This window comes from Bemisia tabaci, chromosome 3 (assembly GCF_918797505.1).
Source record: "Bemisia tabaci chromosome 3, PGI_BMITA_v3".
Taxonomy (NCBI): Eukaryota; Metazoa; Arthropoda; class Insecta; order Hemiptera; family Aleyrodidae; genus Bemisia; species Bemisia tabaci.
The window spans coordinates 27,894,811-27,912,761 of NC_092795.1; the positions used below are offsets into that span (position 1 = coordinate 27,894,811).

The 17,951-nt window shown below is 36.5% G+C and overlaps 1 protein-coding gene across 5 annotated transcripts in view; it reads right to left on the reverse strand.

Moving 5' to 3' along the window:
- Window positions 1-9,568: 9,568 nt before the first annotated feature.
- Window positions 9,569-17,951, reverse strand: part of LOC109031091 (uncharacterized) — a 112,991-nt gene continuing 104,608 nt past the window's right edge. For 4 of the 5 annotated variants that reach the window (XM_019042417.2, XM_019042420.2, XM_019042413.2 and 1 more), the window contains one exon: window positions 9,569-15,939. In XM_019042417.2, coding sequence (XP_018897962.2) covers window positions 15,278-15,939 — 662 coding nt within the window. In that variant the 3' untranslated portion in view covers window positions 9,569-15,277. The remainder of the gene's footprint in view (window positions 15,940-17,951) is intronic. The other variant, XM_072298101.1, reaches the window with a different exon arrangement.

A 17,951-nucleotide genomic window follows, 5' to 3' on the forward strand; every position in this document is an offset into this window, starting at 1 on the left:
GAACTTTCAAAGACGATCGATTTTGACCGTTTCTCGGCCTCCCCAAGTAGCAGTGATCGTGATAAATAGCGATTTTATCGGTTGGTTATCGCGAATATATCAAGGGCAATATATCGAAATATTATCGCATCAAAAATTGCGATATATGGCGATTAAATCGCCATATCTCAATTTTTGGTTAGATAAAATTGTGATCAATTTTTGTCGATAAAATCGAGATTAAATCGCCATTTATCGCGATTTTTATTTCGAGAATATCGCGATAAATTGTCGGGCGATAAAAGCGCGATTTTATCGCGATAACATCGAGGATAATCGCTCAGATGTCGATGATCCTTGCGATTTTATCCTCGATAAAATCCTCGATAATATAGCGATTTTTCTGTTGAGAAATGCTACTTGGATCGCCGAGCCTCGGGGCCATGCGCCAATGGATTCCCATATCTCAAAATTTATAGGACTCAACGCTAATCTCGAAATTTTTTTTCCGCTCAAAATCGAGGAAAATCGACAGGGGTATGGACTTTTTCGGGAACAAAATAGAGAGTTCTCCTATCGGGCTGAAAGCAAGCTACTCCCCTTGGAAATGCCCCGCTATGTCCGATGTTGTGGTCGAAAAGCCTCCAAGAGTCCGCTGGAATGCGCGTTTGATGAACTATCATCAAAGGGTTAAAAACACCCGTTTCTAAGCGTACCTCGGCTGAGGAAGTCAGTTTGGATTGCCAAAAAAGGCAAAGTAACAGGAATATCGTTGGTAACCGATTCGGCGCTGAGCGCCGCCCGCTGCCGCACCAAGTAACAACTGCATATATCACGGTCATCCATATTCCGCGATGAGGAGAACTTGTAGTTTAGGGATGAAAACTATGCTACTTTGCTAAGGAAAAACGCCGTGCGAATCCTTGACTGTTGCCAAATTTGTTTTTATAAACCAAAGATTTCCTGAAAAATTGAAATTTTTGTTGAAAATTAATTTTCAATTTTTCAGAGAAGTTGGTTCGTCATTCGATGTATCTAAATCATCTGAAACTTCAGAGGGCTAATATTAATTGATTTCGCAATAAAATAATATAAACCTATCTCTGTGTGGACGAGGCCTTTCATTTATAAGAAAAGAACGAAACAATTATGAAAGAATAAACATGAATGTGGTTTAATGATTTTAATTTCCGCCACCTCGCCAACCGCACTGTGTTTGGCGCAATGCGTGAAGTATCCATCCAGTCTTGTAGGCGTTATGCGTCTCACGCCGACCGTTGCTGACCGCACTGTTTTTGACGCAATGCGTGAAGTATTCATGCAGTCTTGTAGGCACTATGAGTTTCATGCCAACCGCTGCTGACCGCATTACATTTGACGCAATGCGTGAAGTATTCATGGAGCCTTGTAGGCGCTAGTATGTGTTTCATGCTGACCGGCGCGCCGAGGGCTTCTCCTTTCCATCTCAAGTCCTCGTCATCATTGCTCTCTGCGCCGCGCCGCTTCAGGCCAAATTGCGTGTTCGGTTTCTCTCTCAACTAGACTAATGAAAGGCGCTGTCTCTCGTATCACCGAAAGACGAGCAAATTAGAAATTACTATACTTGGATTGCATTTTGCAAAAAGGAACCACTAGCATTGCAATTATGCTAAGATTGTGCAACTTCATCTTTTGCAATAAGATTGTGGAAATCGTGAAAAACTATGAAATTTAGATGGTAATTTTTGTCTTAAATTTACAGTTTTTAGCGAGTAAAATATATAGAAACTATTAATGGATAATCGGGTTTTTCCTCCAAGACAAAAGAAGTTGCACAATCTTAGCAACATTGCAATGCCAGTGGTTCCTTTTTGCAAAATGCAATCCACTTTAACTCAAAGGAGATAAGAGATTTTTTCGCCTTTTCTCGATTGTAATTATTTTTCTGAATCAGATTTTTTTCTTGATACCTACATTTGAAGAAGTTACAACATTTCTCGCCCCCTAAATTTGCCGCCATGGGCCGCGGCTCATGTGGCCACCCCCTAAATCCCGACCTGTACATATAAGCAAAGTGCATATTTCATTGAATCATATGAGCCGTAGAATCAGCCTGAGGGAAGAAGAGTCTGATAGTAACCTCTATGTTTCTAGCTTTGCGTTAAAGTCTCCTTTGAGGTACCTCTTTTAACGCCATGTATATGCAAGCGAAGTACAAATCAATGAGTCACATGGACTAAAATAAGCCCAAGTAAATGAGCATTTTAGAATGAACTGTGCTGTTTTGCGAGGGAAAATACCGTATGACCCTCCTCCTGCTGCCAAATTTCCTTTGATAAAACACAGATTTGCTTGGAAATTCGTAGATATTTTCTTCCAATTTTTCAAAGTAGTTTGTTTATAATTTGATTCAAATCATCTGATACTTTCAAAGAAAAATATGCATACGTTTCCTATAATGTAACATGTTGTCAAGAGGCATTTTGGCAGCATTCGAATGTTCATACGGCGTTTTTCCTTTGCATGACTGCACGCCTTAAAAATTGATAATTACCCGACTGTAAATATAGGTCCTCAGGATACGTAGGAACATTCAGAATACAGCCGATTGGTGGATACAAATTAATTAACTTCGATAAAATCGATTCTACACTCCTTCTTACGTAGAAATAGTTGGATATCTTGAAAAAAAATTTCGAAAATCGAGAAAAATCGACAGGTGTTACATGGGCTAAAATTTTTGGGTCAAAATTGAAGTTTTCCGATTGACAGGAAGAAATGTAGTCCCCTAAAAATGACCCGAGTAGCGCGATTTTCTGATCTAAAATTCTCTGCAGGTGAACTAACTCTCATAATCAGCGAACCTGGCAAGCGGACCCAAATTCAGGAAATCTCTGAAAAGGTCAGAAACACTCATTTCAAGGGCTTTTTAAATCGGAAAAAGTTTGGAAAGTTTGCTTCTAGCCAAAACATTGTATGATCACTTTCAAGATCCTTCGCGCTCAGAATTATTGATGCTTACAATTTTCACAAATCGTATCGTTTTAGTATATTCGTGCGACGACGACGCATGAATGGAGTGGGTGACACATTTTATTATCTCAAAAAATTGGAGGCAATGCGGCTTTTTCAATGGCTAGGTGTGGATACAACTAATCGTGTTCTGTTCTCGGAATGGCCGTGTTGCATACACAAACAATTGCGGGCGCTCTTGTTTTTCTGAGACAGAACGTACGGCTGCGGTTGTTGGTTTTCAAGGGGTTTCTACATTGCATATACAATTGTGTTTAACGTGAAATCCTCGAAATTCGGAAGAATCATGTATAGCATCGTCGAACGAAAATGTTGGGAAGTTAGTAGTGAACAGAAAAAAAAACATTTTAATGGGCATATTCATTTTTAATTCATAATATTGAGTAATTTTTATTTACAAAACAAACCAAAATTATGAGAAGTTGGCTTAAAGTAGAACACGTTTCAAATAAAACTGATAGTAAAAGTAAGGAAAAGGAACACAAGATCCTACATGATTTAGATGAATTGAAGTTCAAAAATCGAAGCGTAATGCTTTGGAAGGTTTTGACAAATATTCCGAATAGTTTTGGAAAAATTAAGTCATAGAGCAGGAAAAATACATCGGATTTAAATTATTGAAAACATTTCAGGATATATGGAGGTCTGTCAGTTGGAGACCAACAAGAATGATTTTTTTGTTTTATTCCATCCTCCAAAAGTGACGTCGCAGCAGATTCTCAACTTATAAGAATTGAACAGATTTCAAAGGAGTATGTGGAAAAGAAATAGGACCATCAGGACCTATCCTCTCTTTCCAAATTTTGAAATTTGGATTTTTCTCTTTCATCTTTGAACACTTTAGCTCTTGATCTTTACACATATTGAGATGATGAATATTTTATGAACTGCTACTCCTGCTTTCCCTACATCACACCTCGAAAAAGATATTGAGTATTGACCTCTTTCAGCTACATATTATATCAGGAAGTATTTGAAATGACACTGTCAGTGACGAAAGATATTGCACATGTAACACGGATCAACTCTAGAATAGTGAATATTCAGAAACGATACTATACGATAAATACATCTCAGCTTCCTTTCATTTTAATTTCTTGGCAGAGGGTAAGGAGCTTTCGTTAATAATGGCTTGGCTCAATAATAAGAAAAGAAACAAATATTTCATTTTCCTCCAGATAATGTAATGCCTGCTTAGGCATCATGCAACCCATTCGTGAGTTCAATCAAGTGCCTACAAGGCTAAAAATCAGTAGACCAAGAGAAGAACGAAGAGAGGAGGACCAATTATTAAAGGAGTTTTGTAACATAATCTAATTCCAACAAATATACTGTTATTATCAATCTACAAATGCAGATTGTTACCTTCCGTACACCCTCCTATATTTCACTTTGGGTGCATTACTTTTCTTTGAACCCTTTAAAAAAGAAGTCATAACTTGTTGATTTTTTTGCTCAGGTAATAAATGCTTCAAAAAAAAAATAAATAAAACAAAATAAACAAAAACAAAAACTTAAGACAAACTAAAACGTAATACAGCGTTTGAAATAAAAGAACACCTTAGTAATGATGATTACCAATCAGAAGTGACAATCATAACAATACTTCGGTAATAACAGTTGAATATTTCTATCTTACATTTAGATTCTGCAATATTTACACTCTAAAGAAAAAATAATTTGGCCCCAAACATAATTTTTAAACAAATTCACTAAATGTATCTACCTACCCCAAAGACAAAATTATAAGACAACAACTCTCAAGTTAAAGTAGAAATCCTAAGATTCTTGATGAAAATAGCAAAAATTGCGGACGCACATAAACTGTGAATGAAATCTGCCAGTTGTTGACGGACACAAAAATGAAACATCAAGAGAACTGCATGTAGACACCCAAATAGCATTTTTCAACGGCAAACTCGTGATACCTTGAAATTGATTTGCGATTATTTTAAGATTTTTTGGCAATAAAATTGTTAGGGTTATTAACATCCATGAGCGATCAACCTCAATCTTGTCGCAATTTTATCCCCATAAAATCGTTTTCGAAAAAATCAAAATCGAATCTCAATTCATCACGATTTTTTGTTCGATATTATTGCGATAAATCGCCGACGGTAAAATCGCAATTCTATTTCAAATTAATGTGATGGAATTGCAATTTATCGCAATTTTTATCCACTAATATTGCAATAAATCGACATCGATGAAATCGCAATACATTCTCCGATCAAATCGCAACTCATCGCGATCACGGCTACTTGGGAGTTGACGCAAGTTCTCTTTATGTCATTATAGTTTCCCATTATGTCACAGTTCTGCTGACCTAAAGGAGTGACTAAACTTTAAAAGATGAGCCACATCACTCGTCTAATTATTTGATTCTCAGCACTCACAGGGGATGAAGCTGTGACCTGACACAGCTCAATATCGATAAGTGGTTTTTATGTTGCTTTATGTAGTCCACCTATTAGTTTATCGAAAAATTAATAAAAATTACACTTTCTCTGAAATCAACGGAGATGGATTTGAGCACAAAAAAGCTGAAAGTAAAAATGGGCCTGAGTGACAAAAAGATAAAAATCTGGAATAAACAATTTAAAATATTCGGCCACATTTATGCTCAGTAGATTAGATTAGACTAGAAGACTCTGTCCACAAAGTAACATTGAAAATTGTATAGGTAAGTAATCTGATCAGTATTAAGATCTATATTTGGATAAGTATTATGAAGAAGTTATGTCAGGAATTTCATAACTCCTGCCTCTGGTAGAAGCACGCTCATACAAATCGGACTGGGAGGATTTATAAATCCCATAGAGAAAAAAAAGGAGGTGTTTGCATTTCGGGCATCTTGGAATTTTTTGATGACTTGATGACGTAGGTGGGTACAGCGTGAAGGGCACGTCGCTGTACCCAGCTGTACCCACCTACGTCATCAAGTCATCAAAAACTTCCAAGATGCCCGAAATGCAAACACCTCCTTTTTTTTCTCTATGTATAAATCCTACAAAACCGGAAATTTTTGTATTCACTACAAAAACGGAAGTGGCGGAAACTTGAAAAATATCGCGAATTATTTTAAGGTCAAAACTGTTGTTTGAGACTTACAGAAAAGACGTGATTTTGAATGTGAAATGGTTGCCAAAAAGGGCGAACATACAATTTTTCACAGCAGAAGTTAGATGTGAAGCACTAACTTTTCAAAGCCTAATTTGACCTAACGACAATTTGATACGTCTCCTTCGAGTCAAGCCTGATGTAATTTACATTCAAATCGACTGAAAATAAATGCGGTCCGATAGGAAATAAGTTCAGTAAAAGATTTTTGATTGAGCTCAAAAGAAAGCTTCTGGGAATTGGAGGATCATCGGGAGACCACCAAGATGGGTATGAGTGAATGAAGGAACATTTTTGAAGCAATAAATCCTAAAATTTTCTAGATGAAATTTATCAAGCCTCAAAAGAGATTAAAATAGTAGTCTGAGAAAATATTCGGAGATAGGTAACCGTCAATTCCTTTGAGAAAAAATTAAGAAGGACCTAGGAGCGCGACAACTTATTTCTCCTACAATTTATTCCTAGACATAAAGTGACCCATTCATGGTTATAACTACTGATTAGTGGATAGTATGGAGTAATTGGAGCATCTTCGAAACTCACCACTTACTGTGATACAGATATCAATGCATATTTTGCATGTGCGTAAAAACACGAAAATTATTGTGCACGCTCGTGCTCAAAGTATTAGCAGCATCACTGAGTTAAGAGTGTTCCAGAGAAAACCTAAATACAAATGTACGTAAATAACTGTAACACTGGGTTACAGCCTGCTCAATTTTCCTTATACAAGTTGGTTTGCACTCGTAAGTAGGTACCTACAAGGAAGATGGAATCCTGAAAAATCGAATTTTTAATTAGTTACTTGATTCCTCCTCAAATAAACATTTACTTAACTCAACATAAATAATTTCAATCAAATAAAAATGTCACATCGTTAAAAAGAAAGAAAGAAAAAAAATAAGGTAAGAACAGGAAGGGAAGGTAGAAATCAGTTGATTCCAGAGAACATATTTGCGAGTCCAGGATTGAGTGCCTCAAGGATTGATACAGACTCTATAATTTTCTAGGAGGATAAGGCACGGCCACTTAACAAAAGAATTATTCTAATATACAACTTATTTTACAACATGTCATATAAATGAGTAAAACATAACTATGCAACTCAGAACATGTGGTTTCTTGGAAGAAAAAAAATGACTTTATGGTACAATGAAAGCTCTTCAGACAAAAGGAAGTAGGAGAATTTTAATTAGAAGAATTTTATGATGAACGGGGTTGAGGACACCAAAAATCCCTCCATACCTCACTAATCCTTGACCAGAAAATTTAGGATAGTTCAAGACATGGTACTTATACAATTTTACTACTTAAAAATAGAGGTAAAAAATATTCAGAATTATTTTTGTATTTACCGCATAAGTAACTCAAATTTTAGCTCCATTTTAGGTTAACTGACTTGTTTTCCATTATGAAAGGAGGTTTTTACCCAAGTTTCAATAGAATAATAGGTAATTGATACAAATTTTAAAAGTATTCAGAGATATAACTTATGTTCGCTCTTGGGTGGATGGATTTTTTTCTGTTCTCATTTCTTGCATCTCCAAATGCAATAGCCGGGATATTTGGCCATACACCGACGTATGCATGTTGATTTGCAATTCAGTCGCATTCGGATAGAGTCATTGATGAGCATCAAAATATGACAAGAATTAAGTAAATTGCTGAAAATAATAAACCTTAACTAGGAATGTAGCTTTGTGAGGAGAAAAAGGATTATTCATTCAACGGCAGAAATCAGACTGATACGAAGTTCTCTGGGAACAAAGAATATGCCTATGAAAATTTTAAACAATTTATTTCCAGCATAAATTGCGATTTTTATCGATTACTTATCTAGAATGTAAAAAAAACATTAAATTAATTTACATTCCATTTAGGATTAATGACAAAATGTATAATAACGTGTGGATGATTTCAAGGTCAAAACTTCAGGGTGATAAACAAAATGATCACGGTAAGTGATAATTTCTCTTTATTTTGTAGATTAATTTGGTCAAATGCTAAAAGTCTTTGCACATGCTAGCTAACATAGAAAGTCTGCAACCGACTGGGAATAATGTTTTCCTGCTAGAAATCAAATTAGTTATAGTCTAGTTTTGTGGTATATTTCAAGGAAAATCTACACTGCCGAAACGACGGACTCTCAACAAACGGTTATTTTGAAATGTAAAATTTAAGTTTAACAAGCCTTCGCCCACTGTATTTTTTATTTTATTTTAAACATAGCAATGCTGGTATGACGAAATAATTAGCTTACAAAATCTCTACCTACTAAACATTTTGTAGACCCCTGAAGTTCTTCCGATTACACTTTATCTGATTCACTATTGTTCATTAGAAAGTTCCATAGAGAAAGAAAGGAGGTGTTTGCATTTCGGGCATCTTGGAATTTTTTTGATGACGTAGGTCGGTACGGCGACTTTTATCATCGATTTTCTTGTAAATGGTGTAGTTTATGGAAGAAATGCTTCTACTTGAAGTGTTTGAAATTATATCATGAATTGACTTGAGGAAAAAAATCGGACGTTATGGTCCGTTTTTCATACTTCGAATTCCGGGTTTTGCTGACCAGGTTGTATCGACCTACGCCACAGGGTACACAATCCTCAAGATGCAAACACCTTCTTTTCTTCTCTATGTGAAAGCTCATTCGCAGTTAATTTGAAATCGAATGAGTTCAGGCTCCTTACTTCATCATAGCTGTCATCGAGAGTGAGATTTCTAGGCTGCTAAAGATTGCCATGTCTTTAAACTGAGAAAATTTTCGTTACTAATTGATATGTAAAGCTTTAATAGTTTTTAAAGTCAGACAATGTGTCTCTAGTACGATGATTACAGATGCGTTGCAGTGATTCAAAATGTAGCAGCTTCAAACCCTGTTTCGAATCATGAAAATTATCCTGAACAAGAGAGGTGAAAGTCATTAGCGAATTCCCATTACCTAGCTTAATGTATGTAACTCAGCTAAACGCTTAATGCAACACAAATGAAAACTCATGAGAGCATGAACGTCATTTATTCATGAAAATTATTCTTTCAAACTCGCAATTTTCTCTATGCTCTTGGATGAAGCAAAGACCAACTCAGAACTAGCTGAAGTGATTGGCTGATGAATCTAAAATGTATTCTGACCTAAGAAAGGTAAACCATCTTATACCAAATTTTCATGTGACAGTTTCATCTATTTATTTCTCTCATTATATTTAAGAACAAAATATTCAAATAAGTATTTGAACAAACATTTTAAAACTTTTGGTCCCGTAGAAAATAATCTTAGTCTAAAAACTGTCATCCGTTGGATTCATATTCCTAAAATTTATTAAGGTTAAAAAGTAGATAAGTTACTATTTTACGAAGTGTTTAACGTAGGTATGACGGTTTTAAAATAAATAGGTACGGGATATAGCAAAAGGGGGAAGATGAGCCGTTGGGATGGTGTAAGGTCTAGGTACTGACCTTGCCTAAAATTGATAGACAGAACAGAAGTTAATGTACCTAAGTTGGTATTCATCAATATTATTCTTTAAAAAAATAAAAGAAAAGGAAATACTTACCAGGAAAATTTGCATAACCAAGTTCTCGATGCGGAAAAGTAAAACCAATGTTGAAATAGTACTTAAGCACTCTATTTCTCAACCTTTTAAAGCCGCAATTTCTTTACTAGATTGGGCTGAAAATGGAAATAGGTACATGGTCTGATAAATACAAATTCTTTCTCCTTGACAATCAAAAAAGAGAAAACAAAGAAAGAAGTGAGACTTATGTTTTTTTATCAATTTCAACCAACTTATGTCCTCTTGAATATGTACCTTATTTTCTATATCTTTTTCTTAAAAATTTTGAGAGAGTATTCCGAAAATTTGATATTTTTGGATGATGCTACGTATGAATATTTTCTTTTTTTTCATCTTGTTTCTTCAAATATCATTTAATTTTTTTTGCTTCATAAGGGAGGTATTTTTGTTATTTAACTGAAATACATCATATATGACACGACTGATTAAGAAACAATTACGAGAAAAAACCTAGATTGCACTCAAGGAGGGTTTGACAGAAATCAACTTCTATTGTTTTTTTTCAGCATGAAACAGTACCTATGTATGGCACAAGATATTGAATTAGTATGTATCACATACGACGCATTTTGAAAACCTCTCACATATTGGACTAACAGTATTTAAATTCAGGAAGTTCTGTTGATTGAAGGTTGAGACTTTGTCAATAGGTAATATATTTCAGACGGACTTTTTTGATGCCTTGATTTTGTCAAGTAAACTAAAAAGTGCTGGTAACGAGAAAGGAGGTGCGTTATTTTTGGCATTAATATTTTGAAGCATGGAGGCGTTTCCTACAATTTCTTTAATAATTCTTCACATTCGGTCACTTTCATCGGATGATTGAGGGATCCCAAAATTATTTTTACATGACTGATCACTCTTAGTAAAATACAATGGAATGGCATTTGCTTGGGTTAGATCAAGTCCTCATACAAAAAGCAGCTTGTCTCGTTTGCGGCCTTTAAAGATCGTCACTCCCATTTCATTTTATCATAGGACAACGAGCTAAAGATGTTTCTCATAAAATTTTCACAAAATATTCCTCAAACAGAGAAGAAAAATGAAGAAAATTTTCGCGAGAGGAAGTAGAGTATTTTTCTATTCAAAAAATAAATTATGACAGGAAGTATCTGCAGCGCCGCAAACCGAGATATTCATTTTTGGAGTTTCACGGTCGATTCGATATGTAGGTTTGTATTACGTGTGGTATTTGTCCAAAAAGATAAGGGAAGTCAATGTGATTCTACATAAAAAAAATCTAAACTTAGTTACAAATCTCTTTGGGTAAAGATTCTCTGTAACATAATTTTTTCCTCCTTTTTTTTGACAATTATTATGTGCTTGTTGTGGTTCAAAGTATCTTCCGGGATCTTGAATAAGTTTTCGGAGCTTACCAATGCATATGATCTATTGCTAAAGAAATATGCAGTTCACAAAGAAATTGTATTGAATCTAACTAGATGGTAACAAAGGATAGAGTAACAATATTAGATTAAGCACCTACAACTTAGAGGAGACAAAAAACAAACAAAGAAGTAATGAACATGATAATCTTGGTATTTTTTAATTTTTAAGTAAGGCAAGGTGGAATTCAACTCGGTGATGAGGAAGTTTCAAAAATCGACCGGGACATTTCGTCACATTCCGGCCAATTGAGCACCAATCTCCATAAGACTGGTGTAAAACGGAAAAAGTTAATTGCGGCTGTTATAAACACAAGAAATACTTGAACATTTTTTGAATTCATATTCAAAATCAAATAATTTTTTGGTTTAAATGCTTAAGTGAATAGAATTACGATTTCAGGTAACTTCTCAATTTTTTTCAATGGAATAATTTTGATAGCAGATACTTAAAATAAATAGTTTACGGTTCATATGTGGGGTAAATCAAAACTTACGAAAGTCGAGGTGCGTAATTTTTCAGGGCCATCAAACTGGTCCGTGGAATAAGTTTCGCCGCATTCTTCCACATGACTCGAGTCTAAAATTTTATTGCTTCAAAGACCCCATACTACTACATTAAAAGACATAGTCGACTCACGAGGGTCATTTTAAGATTTCAAACCTAACAAGGGCAGTATCAAAAATCACGATGATTGAAGGACATAACAGTACAATCTTTAAGGTAACATTATTCGTCAAACCGTTTTAATCAAATGTACGATGACTCATGCAGCAGTGTTTAAGTAAGGGGGCCATTTACATGTTTTGAGCCACTGACAAAATGATGCTTCGATTTAGGGAAGAATACAAGCTGAAAATTTAAAAATATAAAAATTTTACTATTTTTATTATTCATTAATAAAAGTAAATATAATTTCACGCTTCATGTATAGGAGCAATTTGTATACGTCTAGTTATCATAATTTCTCATGGTATTTACTTGTATATTTATTTTACACGCACTAAAAGTTAAATCAAACCTTCACTTTTAGCCACTGTACTTCTACTCTCAAAATGTAATTATTTAGTTTTTTTTTTCATCTGAAAAATTTGAATCTTTTGGACACGATGGCCGTGAAAAGTCAAATGTTTCACTTTTGGTAGATGACAGTACATAGGGACTACACATTGCTCACTGATTTTTTCGACACACGCGATCTGCATTTGTGAATGTATCTCCATTCTGTTGAAAAAAAACTTTCATGAGAGTATCACTGAGTTGCTCCACCTTACCGAAGAACAGTATTTAAGGACAATCAAACAACAAAAAGGAGGTAGGTACCCTCTCGTGCTTTTGTTTCCTACTGTTATGAGGCAAGATAATTTTCTTGCCTCTCCTACATTTTGAAAATTTGTTCAAGAGGGTTCAAATATTTGGTAAACTTTTCAACTTAATTAACATCATTACTTAATATCACACGAATAATAAACTACATAACAATGAGTTTAAAAATAAATAGTAACAGACGAGCAAAGACTATTTTTGCAGCCGTCCCGGAGGCAATGGCTCAGGTTCCGTTAACATAAACTGAGATACGTTTCCGTTTGATCAACCAATTTCAGTCTTCACTTATGACGAATTAATCAACTAAACAGAAGCAAAAAACAAAAATTGGTGTCAAATACCTATAACAAAAATAGTACAATTTATACAAAATCCTAGGTTGGTATGAAAATTTATAACTAGAGTTCCTCAACCACGATTCCCGACTCGCGGCGAAGGAAATTAACAAATCTAAGAAAGCGTAACATCATACGAACCACAGACGGTCATAGAGATAGTTATGTACAAATGTATCAAAACAACAGAAGCTCGTCTACTCAGAGACACCTTACAAGAATGAGGGAAGTTTGAGTTCCCATTGATACTCTGAGACAGCGAACTCTCAGCGATGTTTGTTTACCGTTATACGTTCGAAGAAAAAATTGGATATTCACCGAAAATTTGATATGAAAGATTGCCAGACAATTTGCACAAGAGGATGATTCCAACGAGGTTAATAGCTGAAAACTTTATGATTATAAATTTATCAAATTAATTACTTTATTATCTCTGTCACCTTAAATTGCCTCAAGTGGACTGCATTTTGCAATTTGGAACTATAAATTCTGGCTCATCTGAAAAAACACTTATGTGCACAGGGAAAGTAATGGCGCAAACGTTGTTTTTAAACCGGGCTAGAATTCATAGTTCCTAATTGCAGAATGTAGTCCACTTGTAATGAGGGTACCGAGCATGCGAATACCTATCTTTTATCCTGCTCTCTTCAATAGCCCGAAATTATACACGACTTTGCAGTCAGAAAATAAATAGGTACATCTGACTATCAAACTGTAACATCTAATTGCGTTCACCTTTTAGTTTGCAAACAAAGTCTTGAAACAATATTGCCGCAAATATGATTTGAAATGGCCCCGTACCGTTGCAAGCTGTTTGATAATCTTGTATACTATCCTTAAAGGACAGTAAAGGTTAGCTTTAAGGTTACTGAGTTAGCGGTAAGGTCTCACTCAAGCTCTTACCGTTAAAAACTGCAGCAAACATCCATAAAACATAAGAAAATCGAAGATTATCAAGACTTGAATTACAATAATCGGAAGTCTGAAAAGCATGTTTGACACACATCTTAAAAACTTTTAAAATGAAAATTTTTCTTTATGTATTGGAGAGAATTCAATCGGTGGAATGCAAAAGAGGGTTTGCTTGCATGAAAGAAATGATACATTTGCACCAATCTCTGATATTAGAGAATGTAGAGATCAAAATTTGTGTATTTATAACTTCAGGTTTTAGAATAAACCATCAAAAACTTTTCATATGTTTATCATCAGTGATATAGATTTAGGTATTTTAATACACAGGTCAAAAATTCAATGAATTTTGACAGGAGGATATAATGAAAAATTGGAAACAGTGGTTCTGAAATTCTGAGAACACAATGTAATACGACAAACCCATTCCTGATTAGAGCTTCAAAATCGGTGTAAAAAAGAAGCAATAGAAAATCTAGACGTGTTGTTGAACGTTGACTTTAGAAAGTCAAAATTGAATGCAATTAGCTACTTTTAAAACTTTGTACTAAGACTAAGAAGATACTCAAATCTTGTTTTGGTAATGGTAATGTCGTTCGCACAATTTTAAGTATCTAGAAATTCAAAGGGAAAATATTTGCTACTGCTACTCCCAAAAATAAATATTGTTCGGGGGTGATTTAGCAGCAAGTAAATGCTAAAACAACATTCCTCAGCAGGACAAAAGAATCAGTTAGTTACAAAAGGGCTCAAGCGCCAGATATAAAAATACGAAAAATACAGTAGAAACTGTATGAGCCAACCCGTTTTAAATTGCAGATTAATTGATAATATGATTAATGAATTCATCGTTTTAATATTTTAGAGCTCTGAGATTTATAAGGGGTCAATTAAAACGGTCATTACCATTTTTCTCGAATTCTCATTTTTGGCGCTTGAGCCCTTTCGTAACTGACCAATCCCAAGTAGCAGAGATCGCAATAAATAGCGATTTTATCGGTTGGTTATCGCGATTATGTCGGCGGCAATGTATCGAGATATTATCGCATCAAAAATCGCGATATATGGCGATTGCATCGCTACAAATCGCAATTTTTCGTTCGATAAAATCATGATCAATTTTTGTCGATAAAATCGAGATTAAATCACCACTAATCGCGATTTTTATTTCGAAAATATCGCGATAAATTGTCGGGCGATGAAAGCGCGATTTTATCGCGATAAGATCGAGGAAAATCGCTCAGATGTCGACTGGCCATTTTATCGCCGATAAAATCGCAATATATGAGGACTTATCTGTAACAATAGCGGATGTGAAAAATTACCTTTTCGAAACACATTCGAAAAACTGTTTTGGTATCGAGAAAATTTTAAGAAAATACTTGAGATGTGATCTTCGAGATCTGTACATTATGCCAGAGCCAAACATATTGAAGTTTTGTGTGAACAAAACAGTTTTTTAAGCGTGTTTCGAAAAGGTAATTGTTCACATCCGCTATTGTTACAGATAAGTCCTCATATAGCGATTTTTCCATTGAGAAATGCTACTTGGGAATTCGGAGCAACGTGTGAAAAAGATCAGTCATGGGTTCGTCCTCAGATCTCGAACAAAACTCAGCTCCCCGGAACTTACATATTGTAATGGAGCCTGTCGTTGTTGAAGGACGGTAGCGCCGGCTGGCTCTGGTAACTCATCCTGCGGTAGGGGTGCGACCGCTGCTGGAAGTGGTAGCTCCCGTAGTTCTGGTAATCGAACTCGGTGCAGTTGGAGTAGTTGTTGTAGTAGTAGCTCTTGTACTCGGCCGACGCGACGTCGCAGGCCGGCGAGGAGTAGGACATCATGCCGGAGTAGGACTGGTGGGCGTTGGACGGCGCGGAGTAGACGTTGAACTGGTTCCAGCACTGCGAGGACTGGTAGGGCTGGAGCCCCGAGTCGCCGCCCTGGAAGTGGTACGGGTTCCCGGGGACGAAGCGCTCCTGGATCTGGCTCGAGCGCGGGGGGCAGTAGTGGGGGTTGTAGTAGGAGTTGTGATGCATGGGGTGGGCGAAGCGGTCCTGCCGCGTCTGGTTGTAGTACGGGCTCGGCGAGGGCGGCACGAAGCCGTTGGTCCCGGTGAAGCTCGACTCGTGCAAGCTCCGGGCTTGACTTTGGCTTTGGCTTGGACTTTGGTTTTGACTTTGGTTTGGCCCGAGGCTCAGCTTCGAGTCGCAGTCCCGACCGCTCATCTCCCAGTCCTTCTTCTCCATCTTGATCGGGCCGGAGCCGGCTGGCGGCTTGCACGGCTCGTTACCTGGGGAAAATTTGTCAGCATTATCTACACGCACTGGGAAAAAAAACACATTGGATCTAGAGTCCAGACTCTTGAAAACATTGACAAGAAAAATACTCTTGATGCAATCAGATTTAAGCTCAAATCAAAAGGAAATCCGCTCAAATTAAGAGGCTTGGTTCTTGATTTAAGCAAAAATCCGATTAAATCAAGAGTACTTTGTCTTGTCGATGTTTTTAAGAGTCTGGACTCTGGATCCAATGTGTTTTTTTCCAGTGCGCTCAGAAACCCAATGAGCTGCTGTCACACGAATAGCTCCGACTGTAAAGTTTGACAGTGTGTGCATGCACACGGATAGACCAGGGTGTCGAGTCTTTTTTACTTTTGGGAAATCCTGATTTATCCTGATTTTTGACTTCTAAATCCTGATTTCATACTTTTTCCTAATCTTGATCTAATCCTGATTTTTTGTGGAGAAAAATTAATAAAACAAAAATAGCTCGATAAAAAAATCCGATCGGACGGCCGACTTTTCTCAAATCCTGATTTCAAGATCGATTTTTTTTTTTCAAATTCTGATGAAATCGGAATTAAATCCTGATTGACCTTAAATCCTGATGGAATCGGGAAAATCAGGAAAATCCTGATGCTAGACACCCTGACAGACTCACCACGTAACCCGCGAATGTCACTCATTGTACAGCCGGACTGCTCGTGTGATAGCAGCTGTAAACTTCATTTACTTTTAGTTCTTGCAATCTTATCAAAACAACGCGTTCGCTGATTATAAACAGAGGTGGACCAAGTCAAAAATACGTATCTCCATCACAACGTTTTGGAATATCTAATTTGTTGTTATTTTTGTTATTTTTTTTAAAAACTTTTTGTGCTCCCTTTGAACGCATTGCCACAAGTATACTACAATGGGTAACTTGCGCTGGTCACGGAATGATGCTCGATTCATTTAGATTAGCTAAAAGTAATTAGATCCGCCCAAACAGCAACTTTCTGCGCTCAAAATGTTTACCAATTTAAATGAAAATAGTCCATGCAGCGTGTGCAAGCATTTCAAAATCATGAGTTGAAAAACGCTGACTCTGCGAGTTTAAATATTAGAACCAAACAGAGCGGAGCGGCGTGCAGCCAGCGCGAGAGGCTCACTGGCGCCTACAAACCTAAAGGGATACTTCGCGCATCGCGCAATGTTTGAAGTATCTACTTGGGTTTGTAGGCGCCAATGCGCGTTTTGCGCTGGCCGCCCGCTCGCCGCGCCGCGGCATGGCACCTCAAGCAACTATTTCACAACAGAGGTGTTGCATAGTATCATTCGAAATTGAAGGCGCCCCAACATATTAAGAATGACGGGCATCCTTTAAGAATACGCAGCGTTCTTCGCAAAATAAATCAAGATGCTACGGCACAAAAAGAGAGCGGTATTCCTAAAACTCATCAAGTCCTAGCATCCGTATTTAATAAAATTTAGCATAACTTTCAAATTTCATCAGAGAAAAAAGTGACTCGATTTAGGCGGAAAAATTCCTGAGTATGCTGTCAAGAATATTTTATTTTGAGTCTCAATAATAATTGGTACATGGACCAAACGTCCCCTGCCGAAAAAACACGTGAACGTAAACTGCTGGAAAAAACAGGTGCGCTGACAAAAAATCCTTGACAAAATGTCCTATAATCGTGACCAGCGCAACTTACTCATTCGAAAAGCAGGTTGAAAATATCAAAAAGCGCTCCCTATCGCCTGAGCGCTTAAAATTGAAGTCTTGTAGCGATTGGATTTTCACGTAATTAAGTAGTATGTTTGGAAGAAAAATAAATCTGGAATGGAATTACGGCGTCATGTTTCTGGACAGCACGCAGTGGATCGAGTCAATTAGAGAGGTCGGACATGAACTTTTTGACTAAAACCGCAAATGATGTTAATTTCGTCTCATTTTAAAATTTAAGGGGTGCTTCGAGAAGAAAATCTCACAAGGAAACCAATGGAACCACTTTAAGAACCTCCGAGGTTTGTATAAACG